The sequence below is a fragment of the Mustela erminea genome, chromosome 5, assembly GCF_009829155.1.
Source record: "Mustela erminea isolate mMusErm1 chromosome 5, mMusErm1.Pri, whole genome shotgun sequence".
NCBI lineage: Eukaryota > Metazoa > Chordata > Mammalia > Carnivora > Mustelidae > Mustela > Mustela erminea.
This window is the reverse complement of record NC_045618.1, coordinates 32,296,186-32,316,485: the sequence shown is the minus strand read 5'-3', so window position 1 is coordinate 32,316,485 and position 20,300 is coordinate 32,296,186. Positions and strand designations below refer to the sequence as shown.

General features: G+C 44.8%; 1 protein-coding gene across 8 annotated transcripts in view; it reads left to right on the top strand.

The window, feature by feature from the left end:
* The window catches only part of NEO1 (neogenin 1), a 234,041-nt gene extending 216,351 nt beyond the window's left edge, over nt 1-17,690 (top strand). For 6 of the 8 annotated variants that reach the window (XM_032342518.1, XM_032342523.1, XM_032342521.1 and 3 more), the window contains 7 exons: nt 236-383; nt 6,201-6,439; nt 7,034-7,126; nt 10,531-10,689; nt 14,179-14,442; nt 16,418-16,554; nt 16,750-17,690. In XM_032342518.1, coding sequence (XP_032198409.1) covers nt 236-383; nt 6,201-6,439; nt 7,034-7,126; nt 10,531-10,689; nt 14,179-14,442; nt 16,418-16,554; nt 16,750-16,833 — 1,124 coding nt within the window. In that variant the 3' untranslated portion in view covers nt 16,834-17,690. The remainder of the gene's footprint in view (nt 1-235; nt 384-6,200; nt 6,440-7,033; nt 7,127-10,530; nt 10,690-14,178; nt 14,443-16,417; nt 16,555-16,749) is intronic. The other 2 variants (XM_032342525.1, XM_032342524.1) reach the window with 1 other exon arrangement.
* Nucleotides 17,691-20,300: the final 2,610 nt, after the last annotated feature.

The following is a 20,300-nucleotide window of genomic DNA, read 5'->3' as shown; positions in this document are numbered from 1 at the left end:
CAAGTATAATGTTTACTTTAATTCAGGAAGCCATCACTAAACACCAGCTTTGTGCAAGGCACTGTGTTAAGAACTGTACATAGCACATAAACTTGGCTCTGTAGATTGCATGAGACACTTGTATCCAAGGCAATGAGTGTATTACAGAGACTCTCACATGAAGTTTCCATATTCTGAGTGTATGCATTTTTTGAATTCTCGAACTCTAACAGACGTACCGGTTTTCCCTCTACAGGTAGTAACAGCCCGCATGGAAGTCCCACCTCTCCCTTGGACAGTAGCATGCTGCTGGTCATCATTGTTTCTGTTGGTGTTGTCACCATTGTGGTGGTTGTGGTTATTGCTGTCTTTTGCACCAGGCGCACCACCTCTCACCAGAAAAAGTAAGGAGCCCCAAATGTGGCCCATGGTTTTTGTTATCTATTCTTTTGTTCCTCTGTGACTTCTGTAATTGGAGTTGTACAAAGAGATTAAACATTCAGTATAGTTGACCCTTGAACAATGTAGGGATTAGGGGTGCTGACACCCCCCATGCAGTCAGAAATCCACATATAAATTTTAAGTTTTGACTTCTGCAAACTACGAGTAGCCTGCTATTGACTAAAAGCCTTACTGATAAACTATTAACACCTATTTTGTATGTTATATATTATATGTAATACATATTATATATCACATATGTAATATATATTATAGACAAAGTATTTTTTTATTTTTACAAAAAAGAAAGCTAGAAAAAAGAGAGTGATTAAGAAAATCATCAGAAGAGAAAATACATTTACAGTGCTATACTGTATTTATCAAAAAGAGTCCACACATGGATACCAAGCATTAACCCTAATCCTAAATCTGGAAAGTGGGTTCCTGAACACATGATAAGAAAAGCTGAGAAGCAGCCCAGTTATTCTGGAGAAGACCCCCAAATATTTAAGAATTGGTGGTATTTCTGAAAATGGACCTAAAGGTAAAGATAAAAACAGAAAGAAAAATTGAATACCTGTTAAAGCATATTTAGAGCCCCAAATCCCTTCTTTGCCTCAGCCCAGTAGATGGCTGCATGTCTCTTACTGCCCAAGCAGAAGTCTGGGGTTTTATTCTCTGGCAAGATCTCTGAACTATAGAGTATCAGGTACATACACTAGCCCAAACCCTAACCCCTAACTGTAACCCTCTAGAGAGGTCTCTCAATTGCAGGATATTAGGCACATACCCTCTTGCTGGCCCCAACTCTAACCCTGGATATGAGGAGGAAAAAAGGAAGATGTAGTGAGTTTGTGTGTGTGTACACACACACTGAAATACGCAGCCATAAAAAAGAGGGAGATCTTGCCATTTGCAACTACCTGGATGGAGCTAGAGAGTATTACGCTAAGTGAAGTAAGTCATTCAGAGAAAGACAAATACCATGTGATTTTTCACTCTTGTAGAAATTAAGCAAAACAAATAGGCAAAGGGGGGGAAAAAAGAGGCAAACCAAGAAAGAGACTGTTAACTACAGAGAACACACTGAGGCTACCAGAAGGGAGGTGGGCAGGGGATGGGTGAAAGAGGTGAAGGGGATTAAGGAGGGCACTTGTGAGGAGCCGGTGATGTATGGATGTGTTGAATTACTATATGGTATGCCCAAAACTAATATTACACTGTATATTAACTGGAATTTAAGTAAAAACTCTTTTAAAAGTCTGCGTGTAAACGGACTCCCCAGAGTTCAGTCCCATATAGTTGAAGGTTACCTGTGCACGAAAAGTGATGTTTTAAATATTTGTAAGTGAAATGCAGAATGGCTCTTCTTATAAATGTGTATTGGTGTTCTGGCAGGAAAAAGGTGCACACTCAAAATGGGGGAAGGAAGTTTAATGAGGGGACTGTTTACAGAGTCACAGGTGGGGCTAGGAGATGAGGCAGAGATGTTCAAGGACCAGCAGCCATGATAGGCCACTGTCACCCTTGGGCCTGAGAGGGCAAGAGGTCTTTCTGAAGAACAGAGAGCCATGTTCAGACATCTGAAGTAGTAGGAAAGGGCTTCTTGACAGGAGCTGGGTGTGGTGGGAGGAAGGTGTCCTCTGCCAGCCTCTAGTGCTGTAGGGAGGGGACAGGATAAAAACACCTGCTACTCTCCAGTCTCTTGCCTGTCTTCACTCAGCCAGACCCATCAGAAACCAGGAGCAGGTTGCCAAGTAAGGCAGGTAGAGGTCATTTAACTCAACCTCTTGAGTCACAGAGGGGAGAGGAGAGGTCTGGAGAGGGAAGTGGACCGTGTCCAGCCTTGCCGGTAGCTGCTTTGGAGTACTGTTTGTGTAAGCACATGGTGAGCCAGACACCCAGGAGTTTAGGGGCATTCTTACAGGCTTTTTCATGGCACAGATGCCACCTGAAATGGAAGAGGACCATAGACCTCTTATTCTACATCTAATTTAAGAATATTTTTCAAGGGGTGACTGGGTGTCTCAGATGGTTGAGCCTCCGACTCTTAATTTCAATTCAGGTCATGATCTCAGGGTTGTGACACCGAGCCCCACGTCAGGCTCCACAATCAGTGCAGAGTCTGCTTGAGTTTCTCTCTAAAATAAATTTTAAAATCCTTAAAAAAATTTTTTTTCAAGAAGTGCTACCAAGTGTGAAAGCTTAGGACTGGCAGGGACAGTGGGGGGAGAATACTGATTTTGTGAATAAGATAGTCTCATTTATAATTGGCATATCAAATTAGCAGAGGGGTCAAATGACTGTGAGCCCTGAACTCCTCTGGGATGTTGAGAGTTGTGGTAATTGTCTAGAGCAGATAGCAAGGTGAATCAGTTATAAGACTGTTTGATAACAGCCTATGCTCCTAAACTTAAGAGGATCCCTGACCCTAGACAACTTTCACCTAACATACAGCATCTGGCCAGCGAGACAGAATACCAAAAATAAAAAGATTCCTGAGTTACCCCTAATAGCAAAAAACACGTGTGGGCAATAAAATGACTTTAATTGGTGGGTCCTAAAAGATGATAAGATGGAGATATTGCTCCATAAAAGAGAAAGGCAAGTTCACGTCAGTGTTTATGATTATCCCTCAGACTTGGTCTGCCCAAGGCAAGACAATGCATGTGTTTAATGACAATAAATATGTTTGTTTTCAGTATAGAGGACAAGTACAGATTGCCCTGTCATTGCCACTGGATATGGCTTTATGTCACTTTGTGTATGTTTTTGTGAGGTTTTTAATTTTTCTTTTGCCCAAACAAAATAGCTTACCATAGATTGCATTGCATCTGTTTTCCAAGGGAGCAGGGGGCTCCTTTTATAAACTTTCTGGTCACTGCCTCTTAAACCTCTCCCTGTCTCCTTTTGATATGGAAAACTGTTTCCCTTAAACACATCAGCAATGATGTTATTTCTATTCTAGAACTTGTCTGCAGGCTTCTTTGTTCAGCATTTCAAATGTATCTACTTTTATGAACTTGGTTTTATATCTAGTTTCAGAAATCTTGATATCTTTATTTAAAAGAATCTAAAAAACAAAGTGATGGAATTCCTTAGTGCTTTGGGGATTTAAAATTAAAAGTAAATTTAAAGAAGCACTTATTCTTTAGATTGAGAGGTAGAAAAGTGAGTTAGTAATAGGCTCTGTCCTTTGAACCTGCAAATCCTACAGATTTGGGTCCTTTTGCTTAAAAGAATTGTGTCGAGTCTTCATGGGGCTTCTCCTCTCCCTTTCCCAATGACCATCTTTGCAGCCATTCCATGAACCACTGAAAAATATGTATGAGCTTTTCTTCATACTTGTTTTCCCCTCTGAGGAAGTATCTCCCATTTCAATTATAGCTGCTTATGGACACTTAAAACTCAAAGCTGACCGAGTATTTATGGCCTAGCCCCTTAGTGCTTCTCAACACATTCCTCATTAGCTACTTCACCCTTAGCAGATGAGAACTACCTCCAGGTACCACCATATGATCCAAAACCTCCTTCAGTGTACTTCCTCCTACCGGAAGCCAGTTCTCCGTTAACCCTCTGGATCTCAGTGGCTCTCATCTTTCTAAGAACTTATACTTGCTGTTCTCCCCTCCACACAGCTAACCTTTCACTCTCTTGGCTTTGTCTCTTCAGCAAGTAAGTGTGCTTATACCTCTTTTATCTTAAATCATTATAATTACAACCCATATTCTACTCCCCACTAGCTGTTTACAAAGCCATCCTTCCCATCACCACAGAATCTCTTGATTACTGTATATACTCGTGCATTCTTTCATTGCCTGCTGATGCTTCATTTCTTGACGATCTGGATTCTGCTCCTACCACTTCACCGAATTGCTTTTGCTGAGGACCGATGACCTCCATATTGTTAAAGCCAGGAGACATTTTTTTCGTCCTTATCTTAATCTCTCAGCAGTATTTTTAACTCAGCTACTCCTTCCTTCCTTCATGAAATACTCTCTTCTCCTGTATGTCATGATTGTATGTTCTTTTTCACATCTCCTCATTATCTACCCAGCCATCAGACCTTCCTCGGGACCTGATCCTAGACTTACTTCTCTATGCTCCCCGCCCAGTGCTGTCTACTCCCATGGCTTCATTTACTGTCTGCATTCCAGTTACTTCTGTGTTTCTGTCTCTGGCCAAAGCCACTCTCTGAGTCTCAGACTTGCACACTCTGTTGCCTCTTCTACGTTTTCTCTTGAATGTCTCAGGGGCACTCACCATGTTCAAGACAGAATTTATAATCTTTTCTGTCAAGCCTGCTTCTACTTCCATTAATTCCAATATGAGTAAATGACTTAGCTTCAAACTCTTGCTTCTTTACTCCCGCCCCACCCCACATCATTTATTCACCAAGTCTTGTCATTTTTGCCTCCTAAATTTCTCATCTCATAGATGGAGGTCAAACTCTTGGCAGGTCTCCAAAAGCTCTTCATGATCTAGGCTACCTTTGCAGCATCATTTCATCATTCTCCACATTGTTCACTGTGCTTCTGCTACTCAGGACTTCTTACGGGCCCTCTGATATATCAGGCTGTTGTGTTCTGCTTCAAGGCTTTGACATAAGCTGATTTAATCACCTGCAAAGCATCTTCTTCCCTTCCTCCTTTAAGTCTTAACTTCAGTGTCACTTCTTTCTCCAGCGTTGTCCTGGCTACCTTATGCCAACTATTAAAAAATAACTATAACACTTGGCATTTCATTAAGCTCAGAATATTTTAAAATAATGAGATCAACATCTGTCTTCCTCACTTGACCAGAAATGCTGAGGGCACAGCAGTCTAGTACAGGGATTGACTGACATACAGTGGGTACCTAATAAATGCTTATTGAGTGGATAAGTGAGTGTGAGTGAGTGAATAGAGAAATTAAGGCACAGAGAAGTAGGCGCTGTCATCCATTTTTCATTTTTATCCATTTGGTAGTCCTAGATTTGGGTTCCCTGAAATGTTCCCTTCCTCTTTTATGAGCCATAGACTCCACCTGTACTCCAATGTTATATTTCTAATTAGTTTTCTCTCTGTATTAATTGGAAGTTGAGAAACCTTCTGCTTTAGAGACAACTTAATTTTAAAATGCTGTCTAGTCTGTTGATAATAAAAAAAAAGTCACAATGCAGTAGTCAAATATGCGCTTTTATGTATCTTGAAATATGTGTGGACAAAGCAGAGATACATTTACTGTTCACAAAAGTAAACTTCTTTCCCGTCTTCTGTTGTTTTGTATGTGTGTTTTTAGTTTCTGCCTTTGCTTAAGGCATCTCTCAGAAGGGCGGTTTTAATCATTCAAGCCTTTTCACAAATAAGTTCAAAAGAGCTACTTAAAAAAAAAGAAACCCTCAGGGCACCTGGGTGGCTCAGTGGGTTAAAGCCTCTACCTTCCGCTTGGGTCATGATCCCAGCGTCCTGGGATCAAGCCCCGCATCGGGCTCTCTGATCAGCAGGGAGCCTGCTTCCTCCTCACTCTCTGCCTGCCTCTCTGCCTACTTGTCAAATAAATAAATAAATAAATAGAAACCCACGTGGGGCACCTGGATGGCTCAGTGGATTAAAGCCTCTGCCTTCGGCTCAGGTCATGATCTCAGGGTCCTGGGATTGAGCACTGCATTGGTCTCTCTGCTCAGTGGAGAGTCTGCTTCCTCCTCTCTCTCTGCCTGCCCCTCTGCCTATTTGTGATCTCTCTCTGTGTCAAATAAATAAAATCTTAAAAAAAAAAAACCCTCTTAAATTTTTGCCTAGGAAGCGAGCTGCTTGCAAATCAGTGAATGGCTCCCACAAGTACAAAGGGAACTCCAAAGATGTCAAACCCCCGGACCTCTGGATCCATCATGAGAGACTGGAGCTGAAACCCATCGATAAGTCTCCAGACCCAAACCCCATCATGACTGATACTCCAATTCCTCGTAACTCTCAAGATATCACACCAGTTGACAATTCCATGGACAGCAACATCCATCAAAGGCGGAATTCTTACAGAGGTGCAGGTTGTCCCCAAATGTGGGAGAACTATTTCCATTTAAATCATTTTCCATTTCCTACAGTTGCCTGAATTTGGCGATTCCTATGTGAGGTTAGGTTTAAAGAAATGTGTATTGTGAGATTTGGTCAACATCTGATAAAGAATAGATAGTTTGGAAGAACATAGCTTGTTACTGGGGAGAGGTTCCGTGCCCAGATGAGACAGCCTTCTAGATCCGTTAGGTCTCTTCTCAGGTGTCAGCAAGTTGATACCGAAGCATTTGAGACAACCTCGCCTATGTCTGTACGTTTCATCCTCTCCCTTCCTTTAGAGTCTGCCTCTCTTTGTGGTGGTCAGAATGTTTTTGGTCTGGACACTCAAACTCCAGACTGAAGCACGGTAGGCGACATTATGTCAACTGCACTGACTCTCAGCAGAGACTCCTCTAATGGGCTCCTGATCATTTTCCTTGTTTTTCACTTCCTGCAGAATCATCCTGTCCCCATTATTTTGTTCGCGAGTTCTGACCCCTCCACTGGGAGTGTTTTACCACTGAGGCTGCTTAGTGGCCTGGGGCACACGCTTATAACTAACATCCATATTTGCTGTCTAGGGCATGAATCAGAGGACAGCATGTCTACACTGGCTGGAAGGCGGGGAATGAGACCAAAAATGATGATGCCCTTTGACTCCCAGCCACCCCAGCGTAAGTGAAACCTCTCATTTCCCCTGTGCTGCCAGTCTACCCAGTTGTCCTGGGGAGCCACTACGAATGATGTCTTTGACTTCATGTGATCCTGACACAAAAGATGACCCACTGAGGCTTTGGCATCTTGGCAAGAAATACCAGACACTTTTGTATTTTGCAATTTATATCTTTCTTGAGATAAATAAGCTAAAAAGCCAACTACCCCAGTCTCCCAGGAACAGAGAAGTAACCAGTCTCCCTAACAGTAAGCATGGCATCTGTACAGGAGGATGGAGAAGCGTCATTCCAGGCTGGAGCTAAGGATAGCTGGATGTCACAGTATTCCTTAGACTTCCTGACACACATTCAGTGTTGATGGACACCTGTTATTTTTTTAATTAACTGACTTTATATTTTAGAGGATTTTTAAGTTTACAGAACAGAGTTTTTGAAACAAAATTTTTCAACCTTAATTTACCATGCTTCACTTTGATAAACATAAAAGTTACTTGGCCTCCTTTAATAATATTTGAAATTCACAGTAAGTTTGAAAACCAAAAAACAGTGGAACAAACCAATGCTTTTGTTCAAACTACTGTGTCTTCTCCCTTGTCACTGTTTTCAAGGTAGGGAGGCCATTCTGACCGGCTAGCACAGTGGGGCTTTCAGATGAGGGTCCCCTGTGCCATCCTACAGTGAAAAAGCCACCTACCTACTGATAACAAGTTTTCCCAGTTCTGTACCAGAAGCATTTGTTGTAAGCTGAACAGATACCCAGTAAGCTATAGCACTGTCAGACACCTAGATTCAAATCCTGAAAGCATCTACTTGATCACTTTTCAGTTTAACCTAAATGAGCTTTTGAGTTTTTTATTAATTTCTTAAGATGTCCCATTTCAGAACTCTCAGCCACCTCTCTGTCAACAAGTGACAGAGATCTGAATAGTCACAGATACCCTACACACCAAAGAAGTAAACCATGGCTCCCTATACTTGGAAACTGGTGAAACATCCAGGTGTGTAAATGCACACACACTGTCACACTCACTGTGCACAGACATGTAGATGCTAGATTCTAAAAGTCAGCTTTGGAAGAGAAAGGACTGATTGATTAGCAGGTCATTTCTGCACAAAGTAGGGACCATGATGAAAAAAGAAGGGCCTGAACTTGGAAGTATGCAGGGAAAATCATTGTCTCCCTCTTATGAGAGGTGCCCTGGCTGGGGTCCCAGGTCTAAAAACGTAAGTGTCTGAAAAGGATAAACCCATTGCAGTTGTGTTTGATGTATAGCAGGATGATAGCAGGACTGCTTGTTTGTTTTGTACAAGATTTTAGTTTTACCCAAACTGGCTTCTTTTTAAATGCTAAGGAGAAAAGATATGTTGTACCAGTTGGTATCAGGTTGTTTTTTGTTTTTTTTTTTGTTTTTTTTTTTTCATTTTCTTTTTTGGGGGATGGGCAAGGAGTACCCATAAATATACAGTATTATTTAATTTGTGGCTCGGTAGGTGGGTGAGTGAGTGGATTCTTTAATTCAAGATTCTGAAAACAGGTATTCCAGTATGCTGTGACATCTCCTTTTCCCCACCTGGCTCCAGTCCTTTTTCTCAGGCTGCATCCCCTGGAGTCTGCCCCACTAGCCACCCACCTGGCCTTCAGCAGCTGAGCACTGCTGGGAAGCACTTGACTACACTGGGCAGAGGTTCACTCAGCCTTGTACAAGGCCTTGCTCAGAAGCACCTTGACAGCTAGTGACTGCTGGCTGTGTTCTAGGGAGGTGCTTTCACATCATCTTCTTTTTTATATACCCAATTTGGAAAGACTGGAAATGCCTTTAAAAAGAGAAAGTCACTTCTGTTTTTCTGTGCTAGAGTCCAGCATACTGAGAATGCTTCTCACATTGTACTTCCTAGGTAAAAGCCAGGAGGTTTCTTCTGTTCCCCCTGGCCTTAATTCTAGAAAATACTGATGCTGAAGCTTCCTTTCGGAAAACCACCTCTCTTCCCCTAAAGGAGGTGCTGCCTCCCAGATTACCCTGAATCTCCTCTGCTGGCTTTTCCAAGTTGTGTTTTGTTCCTAAGGACCATCTGAGCCTTCTGGCCTCTGAGTGCAGGGAACGCCCCTGTTTTTTCCCCAGACCTTAAGGAGGGAAGGAGCAGTGACACTTCAGGGCCCGTGGTTGCTTGTGCCATCTGCCTGTCTGGCAATTGGCCAGGGCAGAAAATAGCTGGAGAATAAAAGTGTCTAGAATTTTTCGTCACTAGAGTAATGTTGAGTGGCCCTACAAAGATCTACGGAGATCCTTGGTGACAGAGACATTTAATAGACTCCAGAGGTTAATTAAGTTTTATCACAGTTCGGGAAGCCCTTGCTTAGAGGAAAAAAAAGGTCCCCTGTGTTCCTAGTCAGCCCCACCTCTTTTCCTATTTGAGGGGTTTAGAGCTGTCCGTGCTGGTCTTAAACGTTCTGTTTCTAAAACTACTCTAAGGGAGTACCTAAGAGAAGCCCCAACTGGGCTTCTGATTTTGTTTGCATCTCTAGGATCGATAATGAAGCCTCATTAAAGGAGTGTTTTGTCTTCATAGTAAGTTATATATGGAATATCTGTGTGGAAATTTGGATTCGTTAGCAAAATGCAGCAAATTTAATTCCTTAGCCAATATAGAAGGAAGGATTGCAATTAGGAAAGAACCGTTTATATTTTAAAATGTGAATGGATGTGGCCGAGCTCCCAGACTAGAAGCAGTTAAGAGACGGTGCCATAGAGCTGTGTTTCATGCTTTTCATGCTAGACGAGTTCAGTTCTATTTACATTCCTTTTAAGATAGGAAAAACTGATTAACTGATTAAACTGCTTAAACTCGTCTATTCAGCCTAAATACCTATTGCATGCCTCATTCAACAATAAGAAAAAAACAGAACGTACTAGGAATATACTCAAAGGAAAAGAAATTTCTATTTTTTTAGCAGGAGAAAAAAATGATAGAAACCTAAATCATCATTTGTTTGCATATGGATTTATATTTTGTAACATATTCAAATAGATATTTTTAATAACTCATGCAATCCATGTTTATTGTAGAGGAATTGGAAATACAAATAAACCAAGAGAAGTTGTTTTTTTTTTTAACTCCTAACCATGCTATCCCCCAAGATAATCACATTAACATTTTAGTGTGTATTCCTCAGAGGTGTGTGTGTGTGTGTATGTAGATAGATAGATACATGCATAGGAGCATGTTGATTTTAAAAAAAAAGTGAAATCCATGGCTAATTGTTCACACCAGCCAGCTGCCCCCCAGAAGCCAAGGGAATGGTTGTACTGCGTGGGAGGGGCAGGGGTGGCTTTGCTCTGGAACGGTGACTTGTGTGTGTCTGTGCAAGCATGTTAAGCACTTCTCTGTCTTGTGTTCATCCACAGCTGTGATTAGTGCCCATCCCATCCATCCCCTCGATAACCCTCACCATCATTTCCACTCCAGCAGCCTCGCTTCTCCAGCTCGCAGTCATCTCTACCACCCGGGCAGCCCGTGGCCCGTTGGCACATCCCTGTCCCTTTCAGACAGGGCCAATTCCACAGGTGAGAGATGAGGCTCGAGCCCCAGATGGAAAGCATTCCCAGAGTTGGCAAGCTGAACTGGGAAGGACTTGCCCTGCCTAGAAGGATTTGGAATTTTTCTGTGTTGTTTATGTATCATAACGTTTCTGTTACTGACTCAGATTGATTTCTATAAAATTCACCACCCCCCATTTTTTTCTCCCTAAGTTGATAAGTGCTCGGTGCAAGGTGTCCTCTTAGTAAAAACGTAGTAACTCAAATCACATAACCATGTCTTGTTTCATCAAGTTGCATCTTGATTCAGTCATATTTTGTTTATTTTTTAATCTTCTAATCTGAACGGAAAACTCATTCGGGATGATTTTCAGACACGAGATGTGGCCTTCCCCCCACCTTGAACAGTTTCAAGGAGGAGTGGAACAAATACTGTTAGTCCTCATTAGATGAAAATTAACTTCCATCCTGTCAGTGTTAGGTGCAAATCTAGTAACTTTTCGTATGTACAGTATGTTCTTTCTCCATCATTTGAAATGTGTCTGTTAATAGTTACAACATGAGTAGAACTAAATTTTGCTCATTCTGGAAAATAAGGGAATTTCAAGTGAATTCCACTTCAAAAGTACCTCAAAACCTCATGCTAGAAGTTTGGGTTACCAATAACATTCCCCCTCTCTAAGCTTTGATCAATTTGAAACATACCCAAAACATCAAATGAAGATCACAGCTTTATTAAGGGGATGCCTACCCACCCCCAGAGTTGCCACTCCCAAACCTTTACTTGGTTTGCACTCTCCAAACCAAATGGAGAATGCCACTTAAACTTGTGTCCAAAATGGGCCTTCCTGCTCTGTCCTTCCAGATCGAGGTTTGGGGCCCTTGCTTTAGGGAAAGACAGTCCACTGGCCATTGTCTGGAGAACCAAATTCTGCCTCATAGAGCTAGCCTCAGACAGAACAGAGACTGGAAAGCAGGCTTCCAGATCTGCTCTTGGAAAGCAGTTTTTGTGTCCTATCTTTCTCTATTTTTAAGGCAGAAGAATCCCACCCACTAGGATGTGGGCCTGCCTGAGGGCATGTCAGGCTCTTCTCAATCAGATTAGCCCCCTCTTCCTTCCTCTCCGACTAGGAGGGGGTTGAAGGTTGGCAAGGAGCAGAGCGGCCCTCACCGCCCTGATCCAGGTGGCCTAGTGCTGCTAAAATTTCTTCTCAGTAAACTTGGGCAGACAGTGAAGAGAGGGAAAGTAGTGATTTGTATCACTATAGGGTTCCTCCCTTTAATGACCAGAGGGACATAAAGAAGGTAAACTAATGACAGGGAAAGTCACTGAAGACAGCTCAGGAGCACAGAGCAAGTGTCTTGAAATGATCCACATTCTTTCACCGTTATATTTTCCTGGGTCGCTGGAGCTCGGTGCTGCCACCAGCCCTATGCATGTGGGCTAAGCTTGGCTAGGGCTTGGCCAGAGTAGGGCTGTCACTGCCCTAGAGAGCCACCACTTGACACAGGAAGAGCACTTTCCACTTGTCCAAGACCTCGGCCAGTGTAAACTTTGTGGCTTAAACCCTGAGAGGGAAGTCATTCAGGAAGCAGGCCCTTAGGCAAGGGAGAAATCTTAATGACCGGATAGTTTTCCTTGTGGGGCAGCCGTGTGACACCCTTTACTGGGAATATAACATGGCCAGTGCCCTCTCCAGTTACATAGCAAGGTAGCTCTGGTATGTGGCAGCAGGCCAGGGTTCTGACTCAGGTAGGCAACACTATTCTCCTTTTTCACATTTCCCACCACCTCTTGGACCCTGAGAAGCTTATACATCAAAGTCAGGCAGTCGAGGTGACCTGTGTGCCCAGAGCTGACCTGACCCGTCTCCCAACACAGGCTGACATGGTCCAGGCTGGAGTCTGCTGCTTCTCTCCTACCCCCTACTCCCCTTTCTAACCGGCTTCTCCCCAGCCCAGGATTGCACAGAGTAAGACCAGCAGCTCCCTAGCTGTGGTTATCGCTGACTCTAGGAAGCAAAGAAATGAGGTCCTCAGTGCACCTCTTGAGAGGATGAGAAGTGACATAGGCCTAGTAGGGTTATCACAGCCAGGCTTTCCACACTGGGGGAAGGTGTGTGAGTCCCTTACCCCTGGGACCCAAGATCTTTAATCTGAGGTTAAGTTAACACTCATGACTGGGGCATCCTGTCTCCTGGGAGCCCAAGGGAATAGATTCAATGTTACCTCAGTAACAAGGGCGGGGAGAGGTTGGATTTCTACAGGCTCGTTTGCCCTGAGCTGGTGTCTCCAGACCCATCCTCAGGTTAGCGATGTGGGTCCACACCAGCTCACACTGTTTACAAGGGCTTCCTTTTAAAGGGGACCAGTAGTATTGTAAATGGAAGGGCAGTGTAATGTGGGAGTTCTGAGTATGGGCTTAGGAGTTGGGGCGCAGGGATTCGGACTCCTGCCCTTGCCATTCTGAGTCCATGAGCAGCACCTAACATCCCGGTGCCTTCTGAGTTACTGTGAGCATAGAATGAGCTCATGAATGTGGAGCACACAGCATAGTGGCTGGCTCAGAGTAAATGCTCAGTAATTTACAAAGAAATGAACCTTATCAATTATTCAGGTCCCGTGTTCAGCACATTTCATACATCATCTCAATCCTCACTGAATTATGTTGTCCTCCCTGTTTTGTAGGTGACGAAAGAGACCCAGATTCAGTGCCTGCCAAGTTAACCCAGATTGTATGCCAGATTTATAGCCCAGGTTTATCTGACTCCAAAGCCAGTGGTTTTTCTATCCCACCACGCTGCCTCTGGAACAACTCTGACCCCTCTTCACGTATTTGGAGACTGTCATGTTCTTCCTTAGTCGTCCCCCTCTCCAGGCTGATCGCCCCCTATTTTTTTCCCTCTGGACCCAAACACCTTTATGTGGCATGTTCTTAAAGCTATTTTCAGACCTCTGGACTCTTTGGTTGTCCAGGCCTCCCTTGAGCCGTGGGGCTCTTGCTCTAGTGAGGCCGTGCACAGTCCCCCAAAGGCATGCAGGTCCTGTGGCATTGCCTCTTCTGTAGTAACTGGCAGGCCTTCTGGGCACATCTGGTGCTTGTCAGGCAGACATGTTATCTATGACAGGCCAGTTTCTAAGACCATCGGTCAGTCAATGAGTGATGTTTTTAATCTCCTTTTATATTCACATCTTAATAGACAGTAGCCCCGGGAACCTTTATGTCTACTCCCTACTAAGTACTCAAGAGAATGCTGTAAAATTTTGACCACTTAGCTGTGTGGGCGAGAACATTTCAGCAGAGCAGCTGGTTGGCAAAGTTGTTTGGGACGCTTTTGAATTAGTCCATTCTTACCTGGCCTTGGCAGTGGTGCTAATCCATGTTCCCTTGGACTAACACTGGTCCTGAGTGCTTATTGAGCTGATTTCAGAGGCCCTTAGAAGTAGCCAGAACCCTGGTATGTGCGTGTGTTTAATGGTAGAAGAAATGCTAACATTTAGACTTTCCTGCTGTAGAGTCCGTTCGAAATACCCCCAGCACTGACACCATGCCAGCCTCCTCGTCTCAAACATGCTGTACTGATCACCAGGACCCTGAAGGTGCTACCAGTTCCTCTTACTTGGCAAGCTCCCAAGAGGAAGATTCAGGCCAGAGTCTTCCTACAGCCCACGTGCGCCCTTCCCACCCATTGAAGAGCTTTGCTGTGCCGGCAATCCCACCCCCAGGCCCTCCCACCTATGATCCCGCGCTGCCAAGCACACCGTTACTATCCCAGCAAGGTGAGTGAGGACAGCAGCACCACTGGCGGGACCCTTTGGCTCTGGCTTGTGGCACAAGTCACCTCTTTGACAATAGCAAATACCTTCCAGGCTTATCCTAGTAGTTCAGAGTAGCTGGAAGTCATTGCCCCTTTCAAGAAGTATGTGGGCTCCCCTCCCTGGGCAATGCATATGAACTAGAGAATAATATTGTGGGGGTGAGGGCTGACTTTCTGAATCGTGTTTTGGGTGCAGAATTCTTGGTGGTAAAATCCAGTGGCTATAGGTGTGGACAACAGATGTAGTCCACTTAGCCTCCCCAAGATGCCTCCCTCTGTAGGGTTCCTACAAGGTAGGGAAGGATTGGGGAGGACAAGACATGGAAGTAAGGGGACCCTTCAGATGGGACGGAAGTCAATTGCTCAAGTTCATCTGGTCCCCACGAAGCACCTAACCTGAAAAGCATGCTTATCCCTACTTCTCCACATCTGTTATGATGGTCTGTTTTAGAGTAAGTCAGTGGTTTTCAAGCTTTTTGGTCTCAGGACCCCTTTATAGTCTTAAAACCTATTGAGACCATGAAGGATCTTTTCTTTACATGGGCTAGGTCTACCAATATTTAGTGTATTAGAAATTAAAACAGAAAAGTTTAAGCTTTTTTATTAACTCATTTAAAAATAGCAAATCTATCATGTAAAATAAATAGCATATTTTTATGAAAAATAACTTGCCAAAACAAAAATATAGAAAGAAAAGTGACATTGTCTTGTATTTTCACAAATCCCTGTAACGTCCAGCTTCATAGGAGGGAGCTGGATTCTCAAACCTGCTTCTGTACTCAGTCTGTTGCAAAACGTTATTTTGGTTGAAGTGTAAGAAGAAAACCTGGTCTCACAGATAGGAAGTTGGAAAGAGAAGAGTATTTTTGTAATCTTTTCAGACTGGATATTCTTTTTTTAATACTATAGCAAAACACAAGAAGTTGTATTTTCTTATAGGTTTGTTTGTAATGTAATATAGCCATACCCATGAACTGCTTGTACTCTGTTTCATGAAAATCCATCCATCTTGTACTTTGAATGCATGATATTGGACATCATTTGGAAAATACTGATTCACTAAGTTATACAGATCCTCCAAAACTTAACACAGTTCGTTATACAAAATGTAAAAATACATTTATTAGTATCACCAAAGTCTGTAAGTGTTGGGAGTCTCTCAAGCTCTTGGTGGCACATACAAGTTTTTTAAGATTCTAATTTTCACTTGAAACTTGTATTTTATCATTGGAGATAAAAACTGTCCATTGTTTTACTTGAAGCGACTGGCTTACTTTATTTACCATCTAGAAAATGTCTGCCCAGTGCTCAAGTCTGAATAACTGGTATGTCTGTCATTCTTTCTTTGGACTGACATTGGTGTTTCATGACAGAAGCCACAGTTCCTCTGGTAACTCAAGCTGTCACAAAAGTCCTGAGCTCCAGTCAGACACCGTCGTGTAGTAGACGGAAGTACTTTATACATACTTTCCATTTTGTCACATAGGATAAAGGTTGTATAATCAAGGTGGAGATTTAGTAAAGTAATTTTTATTACTTCATTAAGGATGATCTTAAGTTAAACCAGCTTTTTTTTTTTTTTTTTTAATGTTAGGCATGTCCGTGAATGACTTTGCAGTTTGGTGCCACTGCCCTAATTTATGCTAAGGCTACAGCGGTTTTACCCACTGTTGCTTTCATACCATCAGTGCAGAGGCAAAAATTTATTATTATGAAAGGAATTTTGACCTTACTTCTAATTTTCTAAAGCCAGATGGAACTGTTTCTCTGGCCACTTTCGCCCTCCTTCCCTTGAGTGCAGTGCCTTTTCAGAGCAAGAGCTGCACACTGGGTCTGGGTGCATCCCTCACCCTGAAGCAGCATCTGGACCTTAGTTGCCTTCATGAGATCTGGGGGAGCAGCTCAGCCACACCCCTAATAGTACCCTTTCCCCTCAGCTCTGAACCATCACATTCACTCGGTGAAGACAGCCTCCATTGGGACTTTAGGAAGGAGCCGGCCTCCGATGCCAGTGGTGGTGCCCAGTGCCCCTGACGTGCAGGAGACCACAAGGATGCTGGAAGACTCCGAGAGTGTAAGTTCCTGGGCCACCAGCCCAGCCAGGATGTCGAGTGTGTGTCCCGTGGCCTGCAAGTGTGCCGGTCACACTATGTTGTGTGCAGGCCCAGAGGTGTGAAACAGATGCACTCATACTTTGAGCAGACATCCCTGAGCATCTCCTCTGCGCCAGGAGCGGAGCTGATGGCTTATGTGCCTTCTCTTTCCCCAGAGCTATGAACCAGATGAGCTGACCAAAGAGATGGCCCACCTGGAAGGACTAATGAAGGACCTAAATGCCATCACGACAGCATGAGACCTTCCCCAGGACCTGACTGCAGACCTGGGTCGAGAAGTCTTGGGACAGAGCCTGGAAAGCAAGGATTGTACAGAGCACGTTAAGACAGCACTTAAGAACACAGAGCGAGCGAGCAGACCAGCCAGCGCCCCTGCGTGGGGCCGGCTCCAGGCACGGCCACCTGCCTTCTCCTGGTCGGCCTGGAAGAAGCCCGTATCAAGGCGGCTTCCCTTTGCCTGCTGATACCCTGCAGGACTGGGCACCATGGGCCAAAATTTTGTGTCCGGGGAAGAGGCAAGAAGTGCACCGTACATTTCATTTTGTGGTCAGGCTGTGTCTTCGTACTGCGGCCGCATCACCTTCATGGAGTGTAGACATTGGCATTCACGTACAGTTTTATTTGTGTCCTATTTTATTTTACCTTCGAAAGAAAAACCAAGGGAGTCCATGGTGTTCTCCACAAGTGGTTAACATTTGACTACTTGTCTGAATTACGTATGGAAAGTCATTGACAGTGTGGGTTGTTCCAGGGGTTGGCTTGTTTTTTGTTTTAATTTTTGAATTCCGAGTCATTGCATCCTCTACCAGCTGTTAATCCATCACTTTGAGGGGGGAGGAAATGTTGCATTGCTGTTTGTAAGCTTTTTTATTATTTTTTATTATAATTATTAAAGGCCTGACTTTTCTCCTCTCATCACTGTGAGATCACAGATCTATTTGAATGAAATGTAACATTGAAAAGACTTATTTGTTGCTTTCTGTGCAGTTTCAAAGTATTGGGGTGGGGGTGGGCCGGGGGGTTGGGAATAGGAAGTGGAGGGGCTGCTGAGGTCTGTGAATGTTTCAGTCGTCGTGCTTTCTTCCAGAAGCCTGCAGAGAACGGAAGCATCTTCTTTTTCGTCCTGTCCTGGCATGTCCATCTCTATTGTCACTAAGTTGCAACTGGACTTTCATTTGGGTCTTGTTAAAAAATTCTTCTGTGCAATAGGTGAGTTCGAGGACTTAGCTGCCCTGATGAGTGGGTCACATCCTGGTGAGAATGTCCATGCTGAGGAGCCAGTGCTGCACTTCCGATCTCTGGAGTGACGCGGAGCAGGCCGAGAGCCCCAGCCGTTCCCGGAAAGTCAGGGGGCAAGATGGAGTCCTTTCCTGCTGTCTCCATGTGTTCCCTGGGGGTCGCGGGAGGTAAAGAAAGGCACTTGGTTTCCTCACAGGACTCCTTGCTTCTCTCTAGTTCCTGTCCTTGGCCGGTCTGGCTCTCGCTGCCGTGTTTCAGAGCCCCTTAGGGAAAGCACTCACAAGAACGAGGCCGGCAGGGGCTGCAGCACCCCCAAGGCTCTCCACTCCTTTCTGAACATTGTTCTGGAGGTAGCAGGGGTCAGGGACAGCAGAGGTGACCACCACCTCTTCCATCCCAGCAGCTCAGCGAAGCCCCTGATCAGCACGGGGTAGCAGGAAGCTCCTGGGACATGCTGGGAGGCCCTTTGCCTTTGCAAACAGCCCTTACGTTCTTTGTCTTAAAAAGGTAAGGAGCTGAGGTGGGTTATTTTTTTTTTTAATATTGAGAATATTAACAAAATCCAGGACTGACCATCAGGCATCTTCCCCTACTCCCCCCAGCTCCCCAGAAGGCAGTGTGGAAGGCGCATCAGGCTTTGTTTCTGTAGCCAGGAAGAGGTCAGCCGCTGAGACCACGGGCGGGTACCCAGGCCACCAGCCCCAGGGGCCCTGGGCTCTTCCCTGGCCCCACAGACACCCCACTTGCCTTTGTACAGTCGTTATTTCTCCTTTTGAGGTCTTCACACATATTGGTTTTGTAGATGAACTCTGTATTTATTATTTTGGGGGCAATGAGAAGTGCAATGCCGGGAGTCCCGCCGCATGCCAGCCGGTCACAGAGGACTGTGCCAGGTGGGATTCTGGAAAACCAGTGCACTTAAACTGGTCCTGAGGAGAGCACTCTGGACACCAGGAGGGCTAGATTCCCCAGAAGCTGTCTTACCTTTTGCCCAAAGAAACGTGCTCGGTATTCGGGGCGTTCCCTCCCGCGAACCCTGACACTCGTGTTACCTCAGGGCCTCGGCACCTGGATACTGCCGCGGAACGGGGGCGGGGGGAGGGGCCTATTTTTAAATAAAATAACTGTTCAAAGTTGGGGGATTTTTTAAAATTAAGAAAAAGGAAAGCTATTCTGTATTGCACCTTTTCACAGTTTAATACATTTTCTTACATATTCCTGTGATTTTTGAAATTAAACCATTGTGTGTCTTGTAATGTCCTAGTTGCGCTGCTGCTCGGCAGCTTCCTTCAGGAGGATTTGGAACAAACGTGTCTGTTGCCTTGTTGCCTGCTGGAGGGGGGCCTGGAGGGCTGCTGGGGCCTGGTTTCTGTACACACTTGTTTGGCCTTTTCTGTAGTTGATGCTGTAAACTCTATGGCTTTTTAAAAAACAATTTCATGTTTTTATTTAGTATTGGAAATCCAATACACTTTTTTAATCCAATCAAACTCCGGTGTGGTCAAAGAGTTTGTTTACTTTTTCCTTAAGAAAACAAGAGCTTTGGCGTTCCTGGTTCCCGGCCTTGACATGACTTCACTGTTGCCCTCACAGTCTTAAAGGCAGGAGTTCTGAGGGGCCCTGAGGGAGGTGTGGCGGGTGAGCTGGGAGACCGCAGGCCGCAGTCAGGTAGCCTGCGGTCAGGTCGGCCACGGTCAGGTCGTCTGCCAGCCCTGAAGATGAATCCTGTCCCCACCCCCCATGCCACCATCGCTGCCCTGTATGGACGGAGCCACCCCAAGGAACGGAAGGTGGAAAGAACCAAGGGACCCTCACAGAGAAGTGCAGGTGCTCCTGGAAGGTGTAGAGGCCAAGTCCCTGGTGTGGCAGCATCCTGGCCGCAGCTCGATCTTTCGGCAGCCGTGCAGATCCAGGCCTTCCGCTCCCAGCCCACCTCTCTGGGGTGACATGTGGAGCAGGTCTGCTCTGGGCCCCACCTTTGCCAGGCTGCCTCACTTCCTGTCCACCTGCACTGTCTTAGCTTGGGCTGCTCTAACAAAAATACGATAGCCTGGGGACCTCAGACAGCAAATAGTGATTTCTCAAAATTCTGGAAGTCCAAGCTCAAAGTAGCAGCAGATCTGGAGTCTGGTGAGGACCTGCTTCCTGGTTCTGAGATGCTGTCTTCTTGCTGTGGCCTCATGTGGCAAGAGAGATCTCTGGGAGCTTTTTCTAAGAGCACCGATCCCATTCATGGGGGCTCCGCCCTTGTGACCTAATCACTTCCCAAATGTCCCACCTTCCAATACCATTCCATTGGGAATTAGGATTTCAGTATGTGAATTAGGGGATACAGATATTCAGTCCATAACGCTATGAGATTTCTTATAGTATCTGAGGGTCTAGACTTGGAATAGTGGTGAGCACAGCAGCTGTAGGCCCTCCCCTCCACAACTGGCAATCGAGTAGGGGACAAGGAGCCCCATGT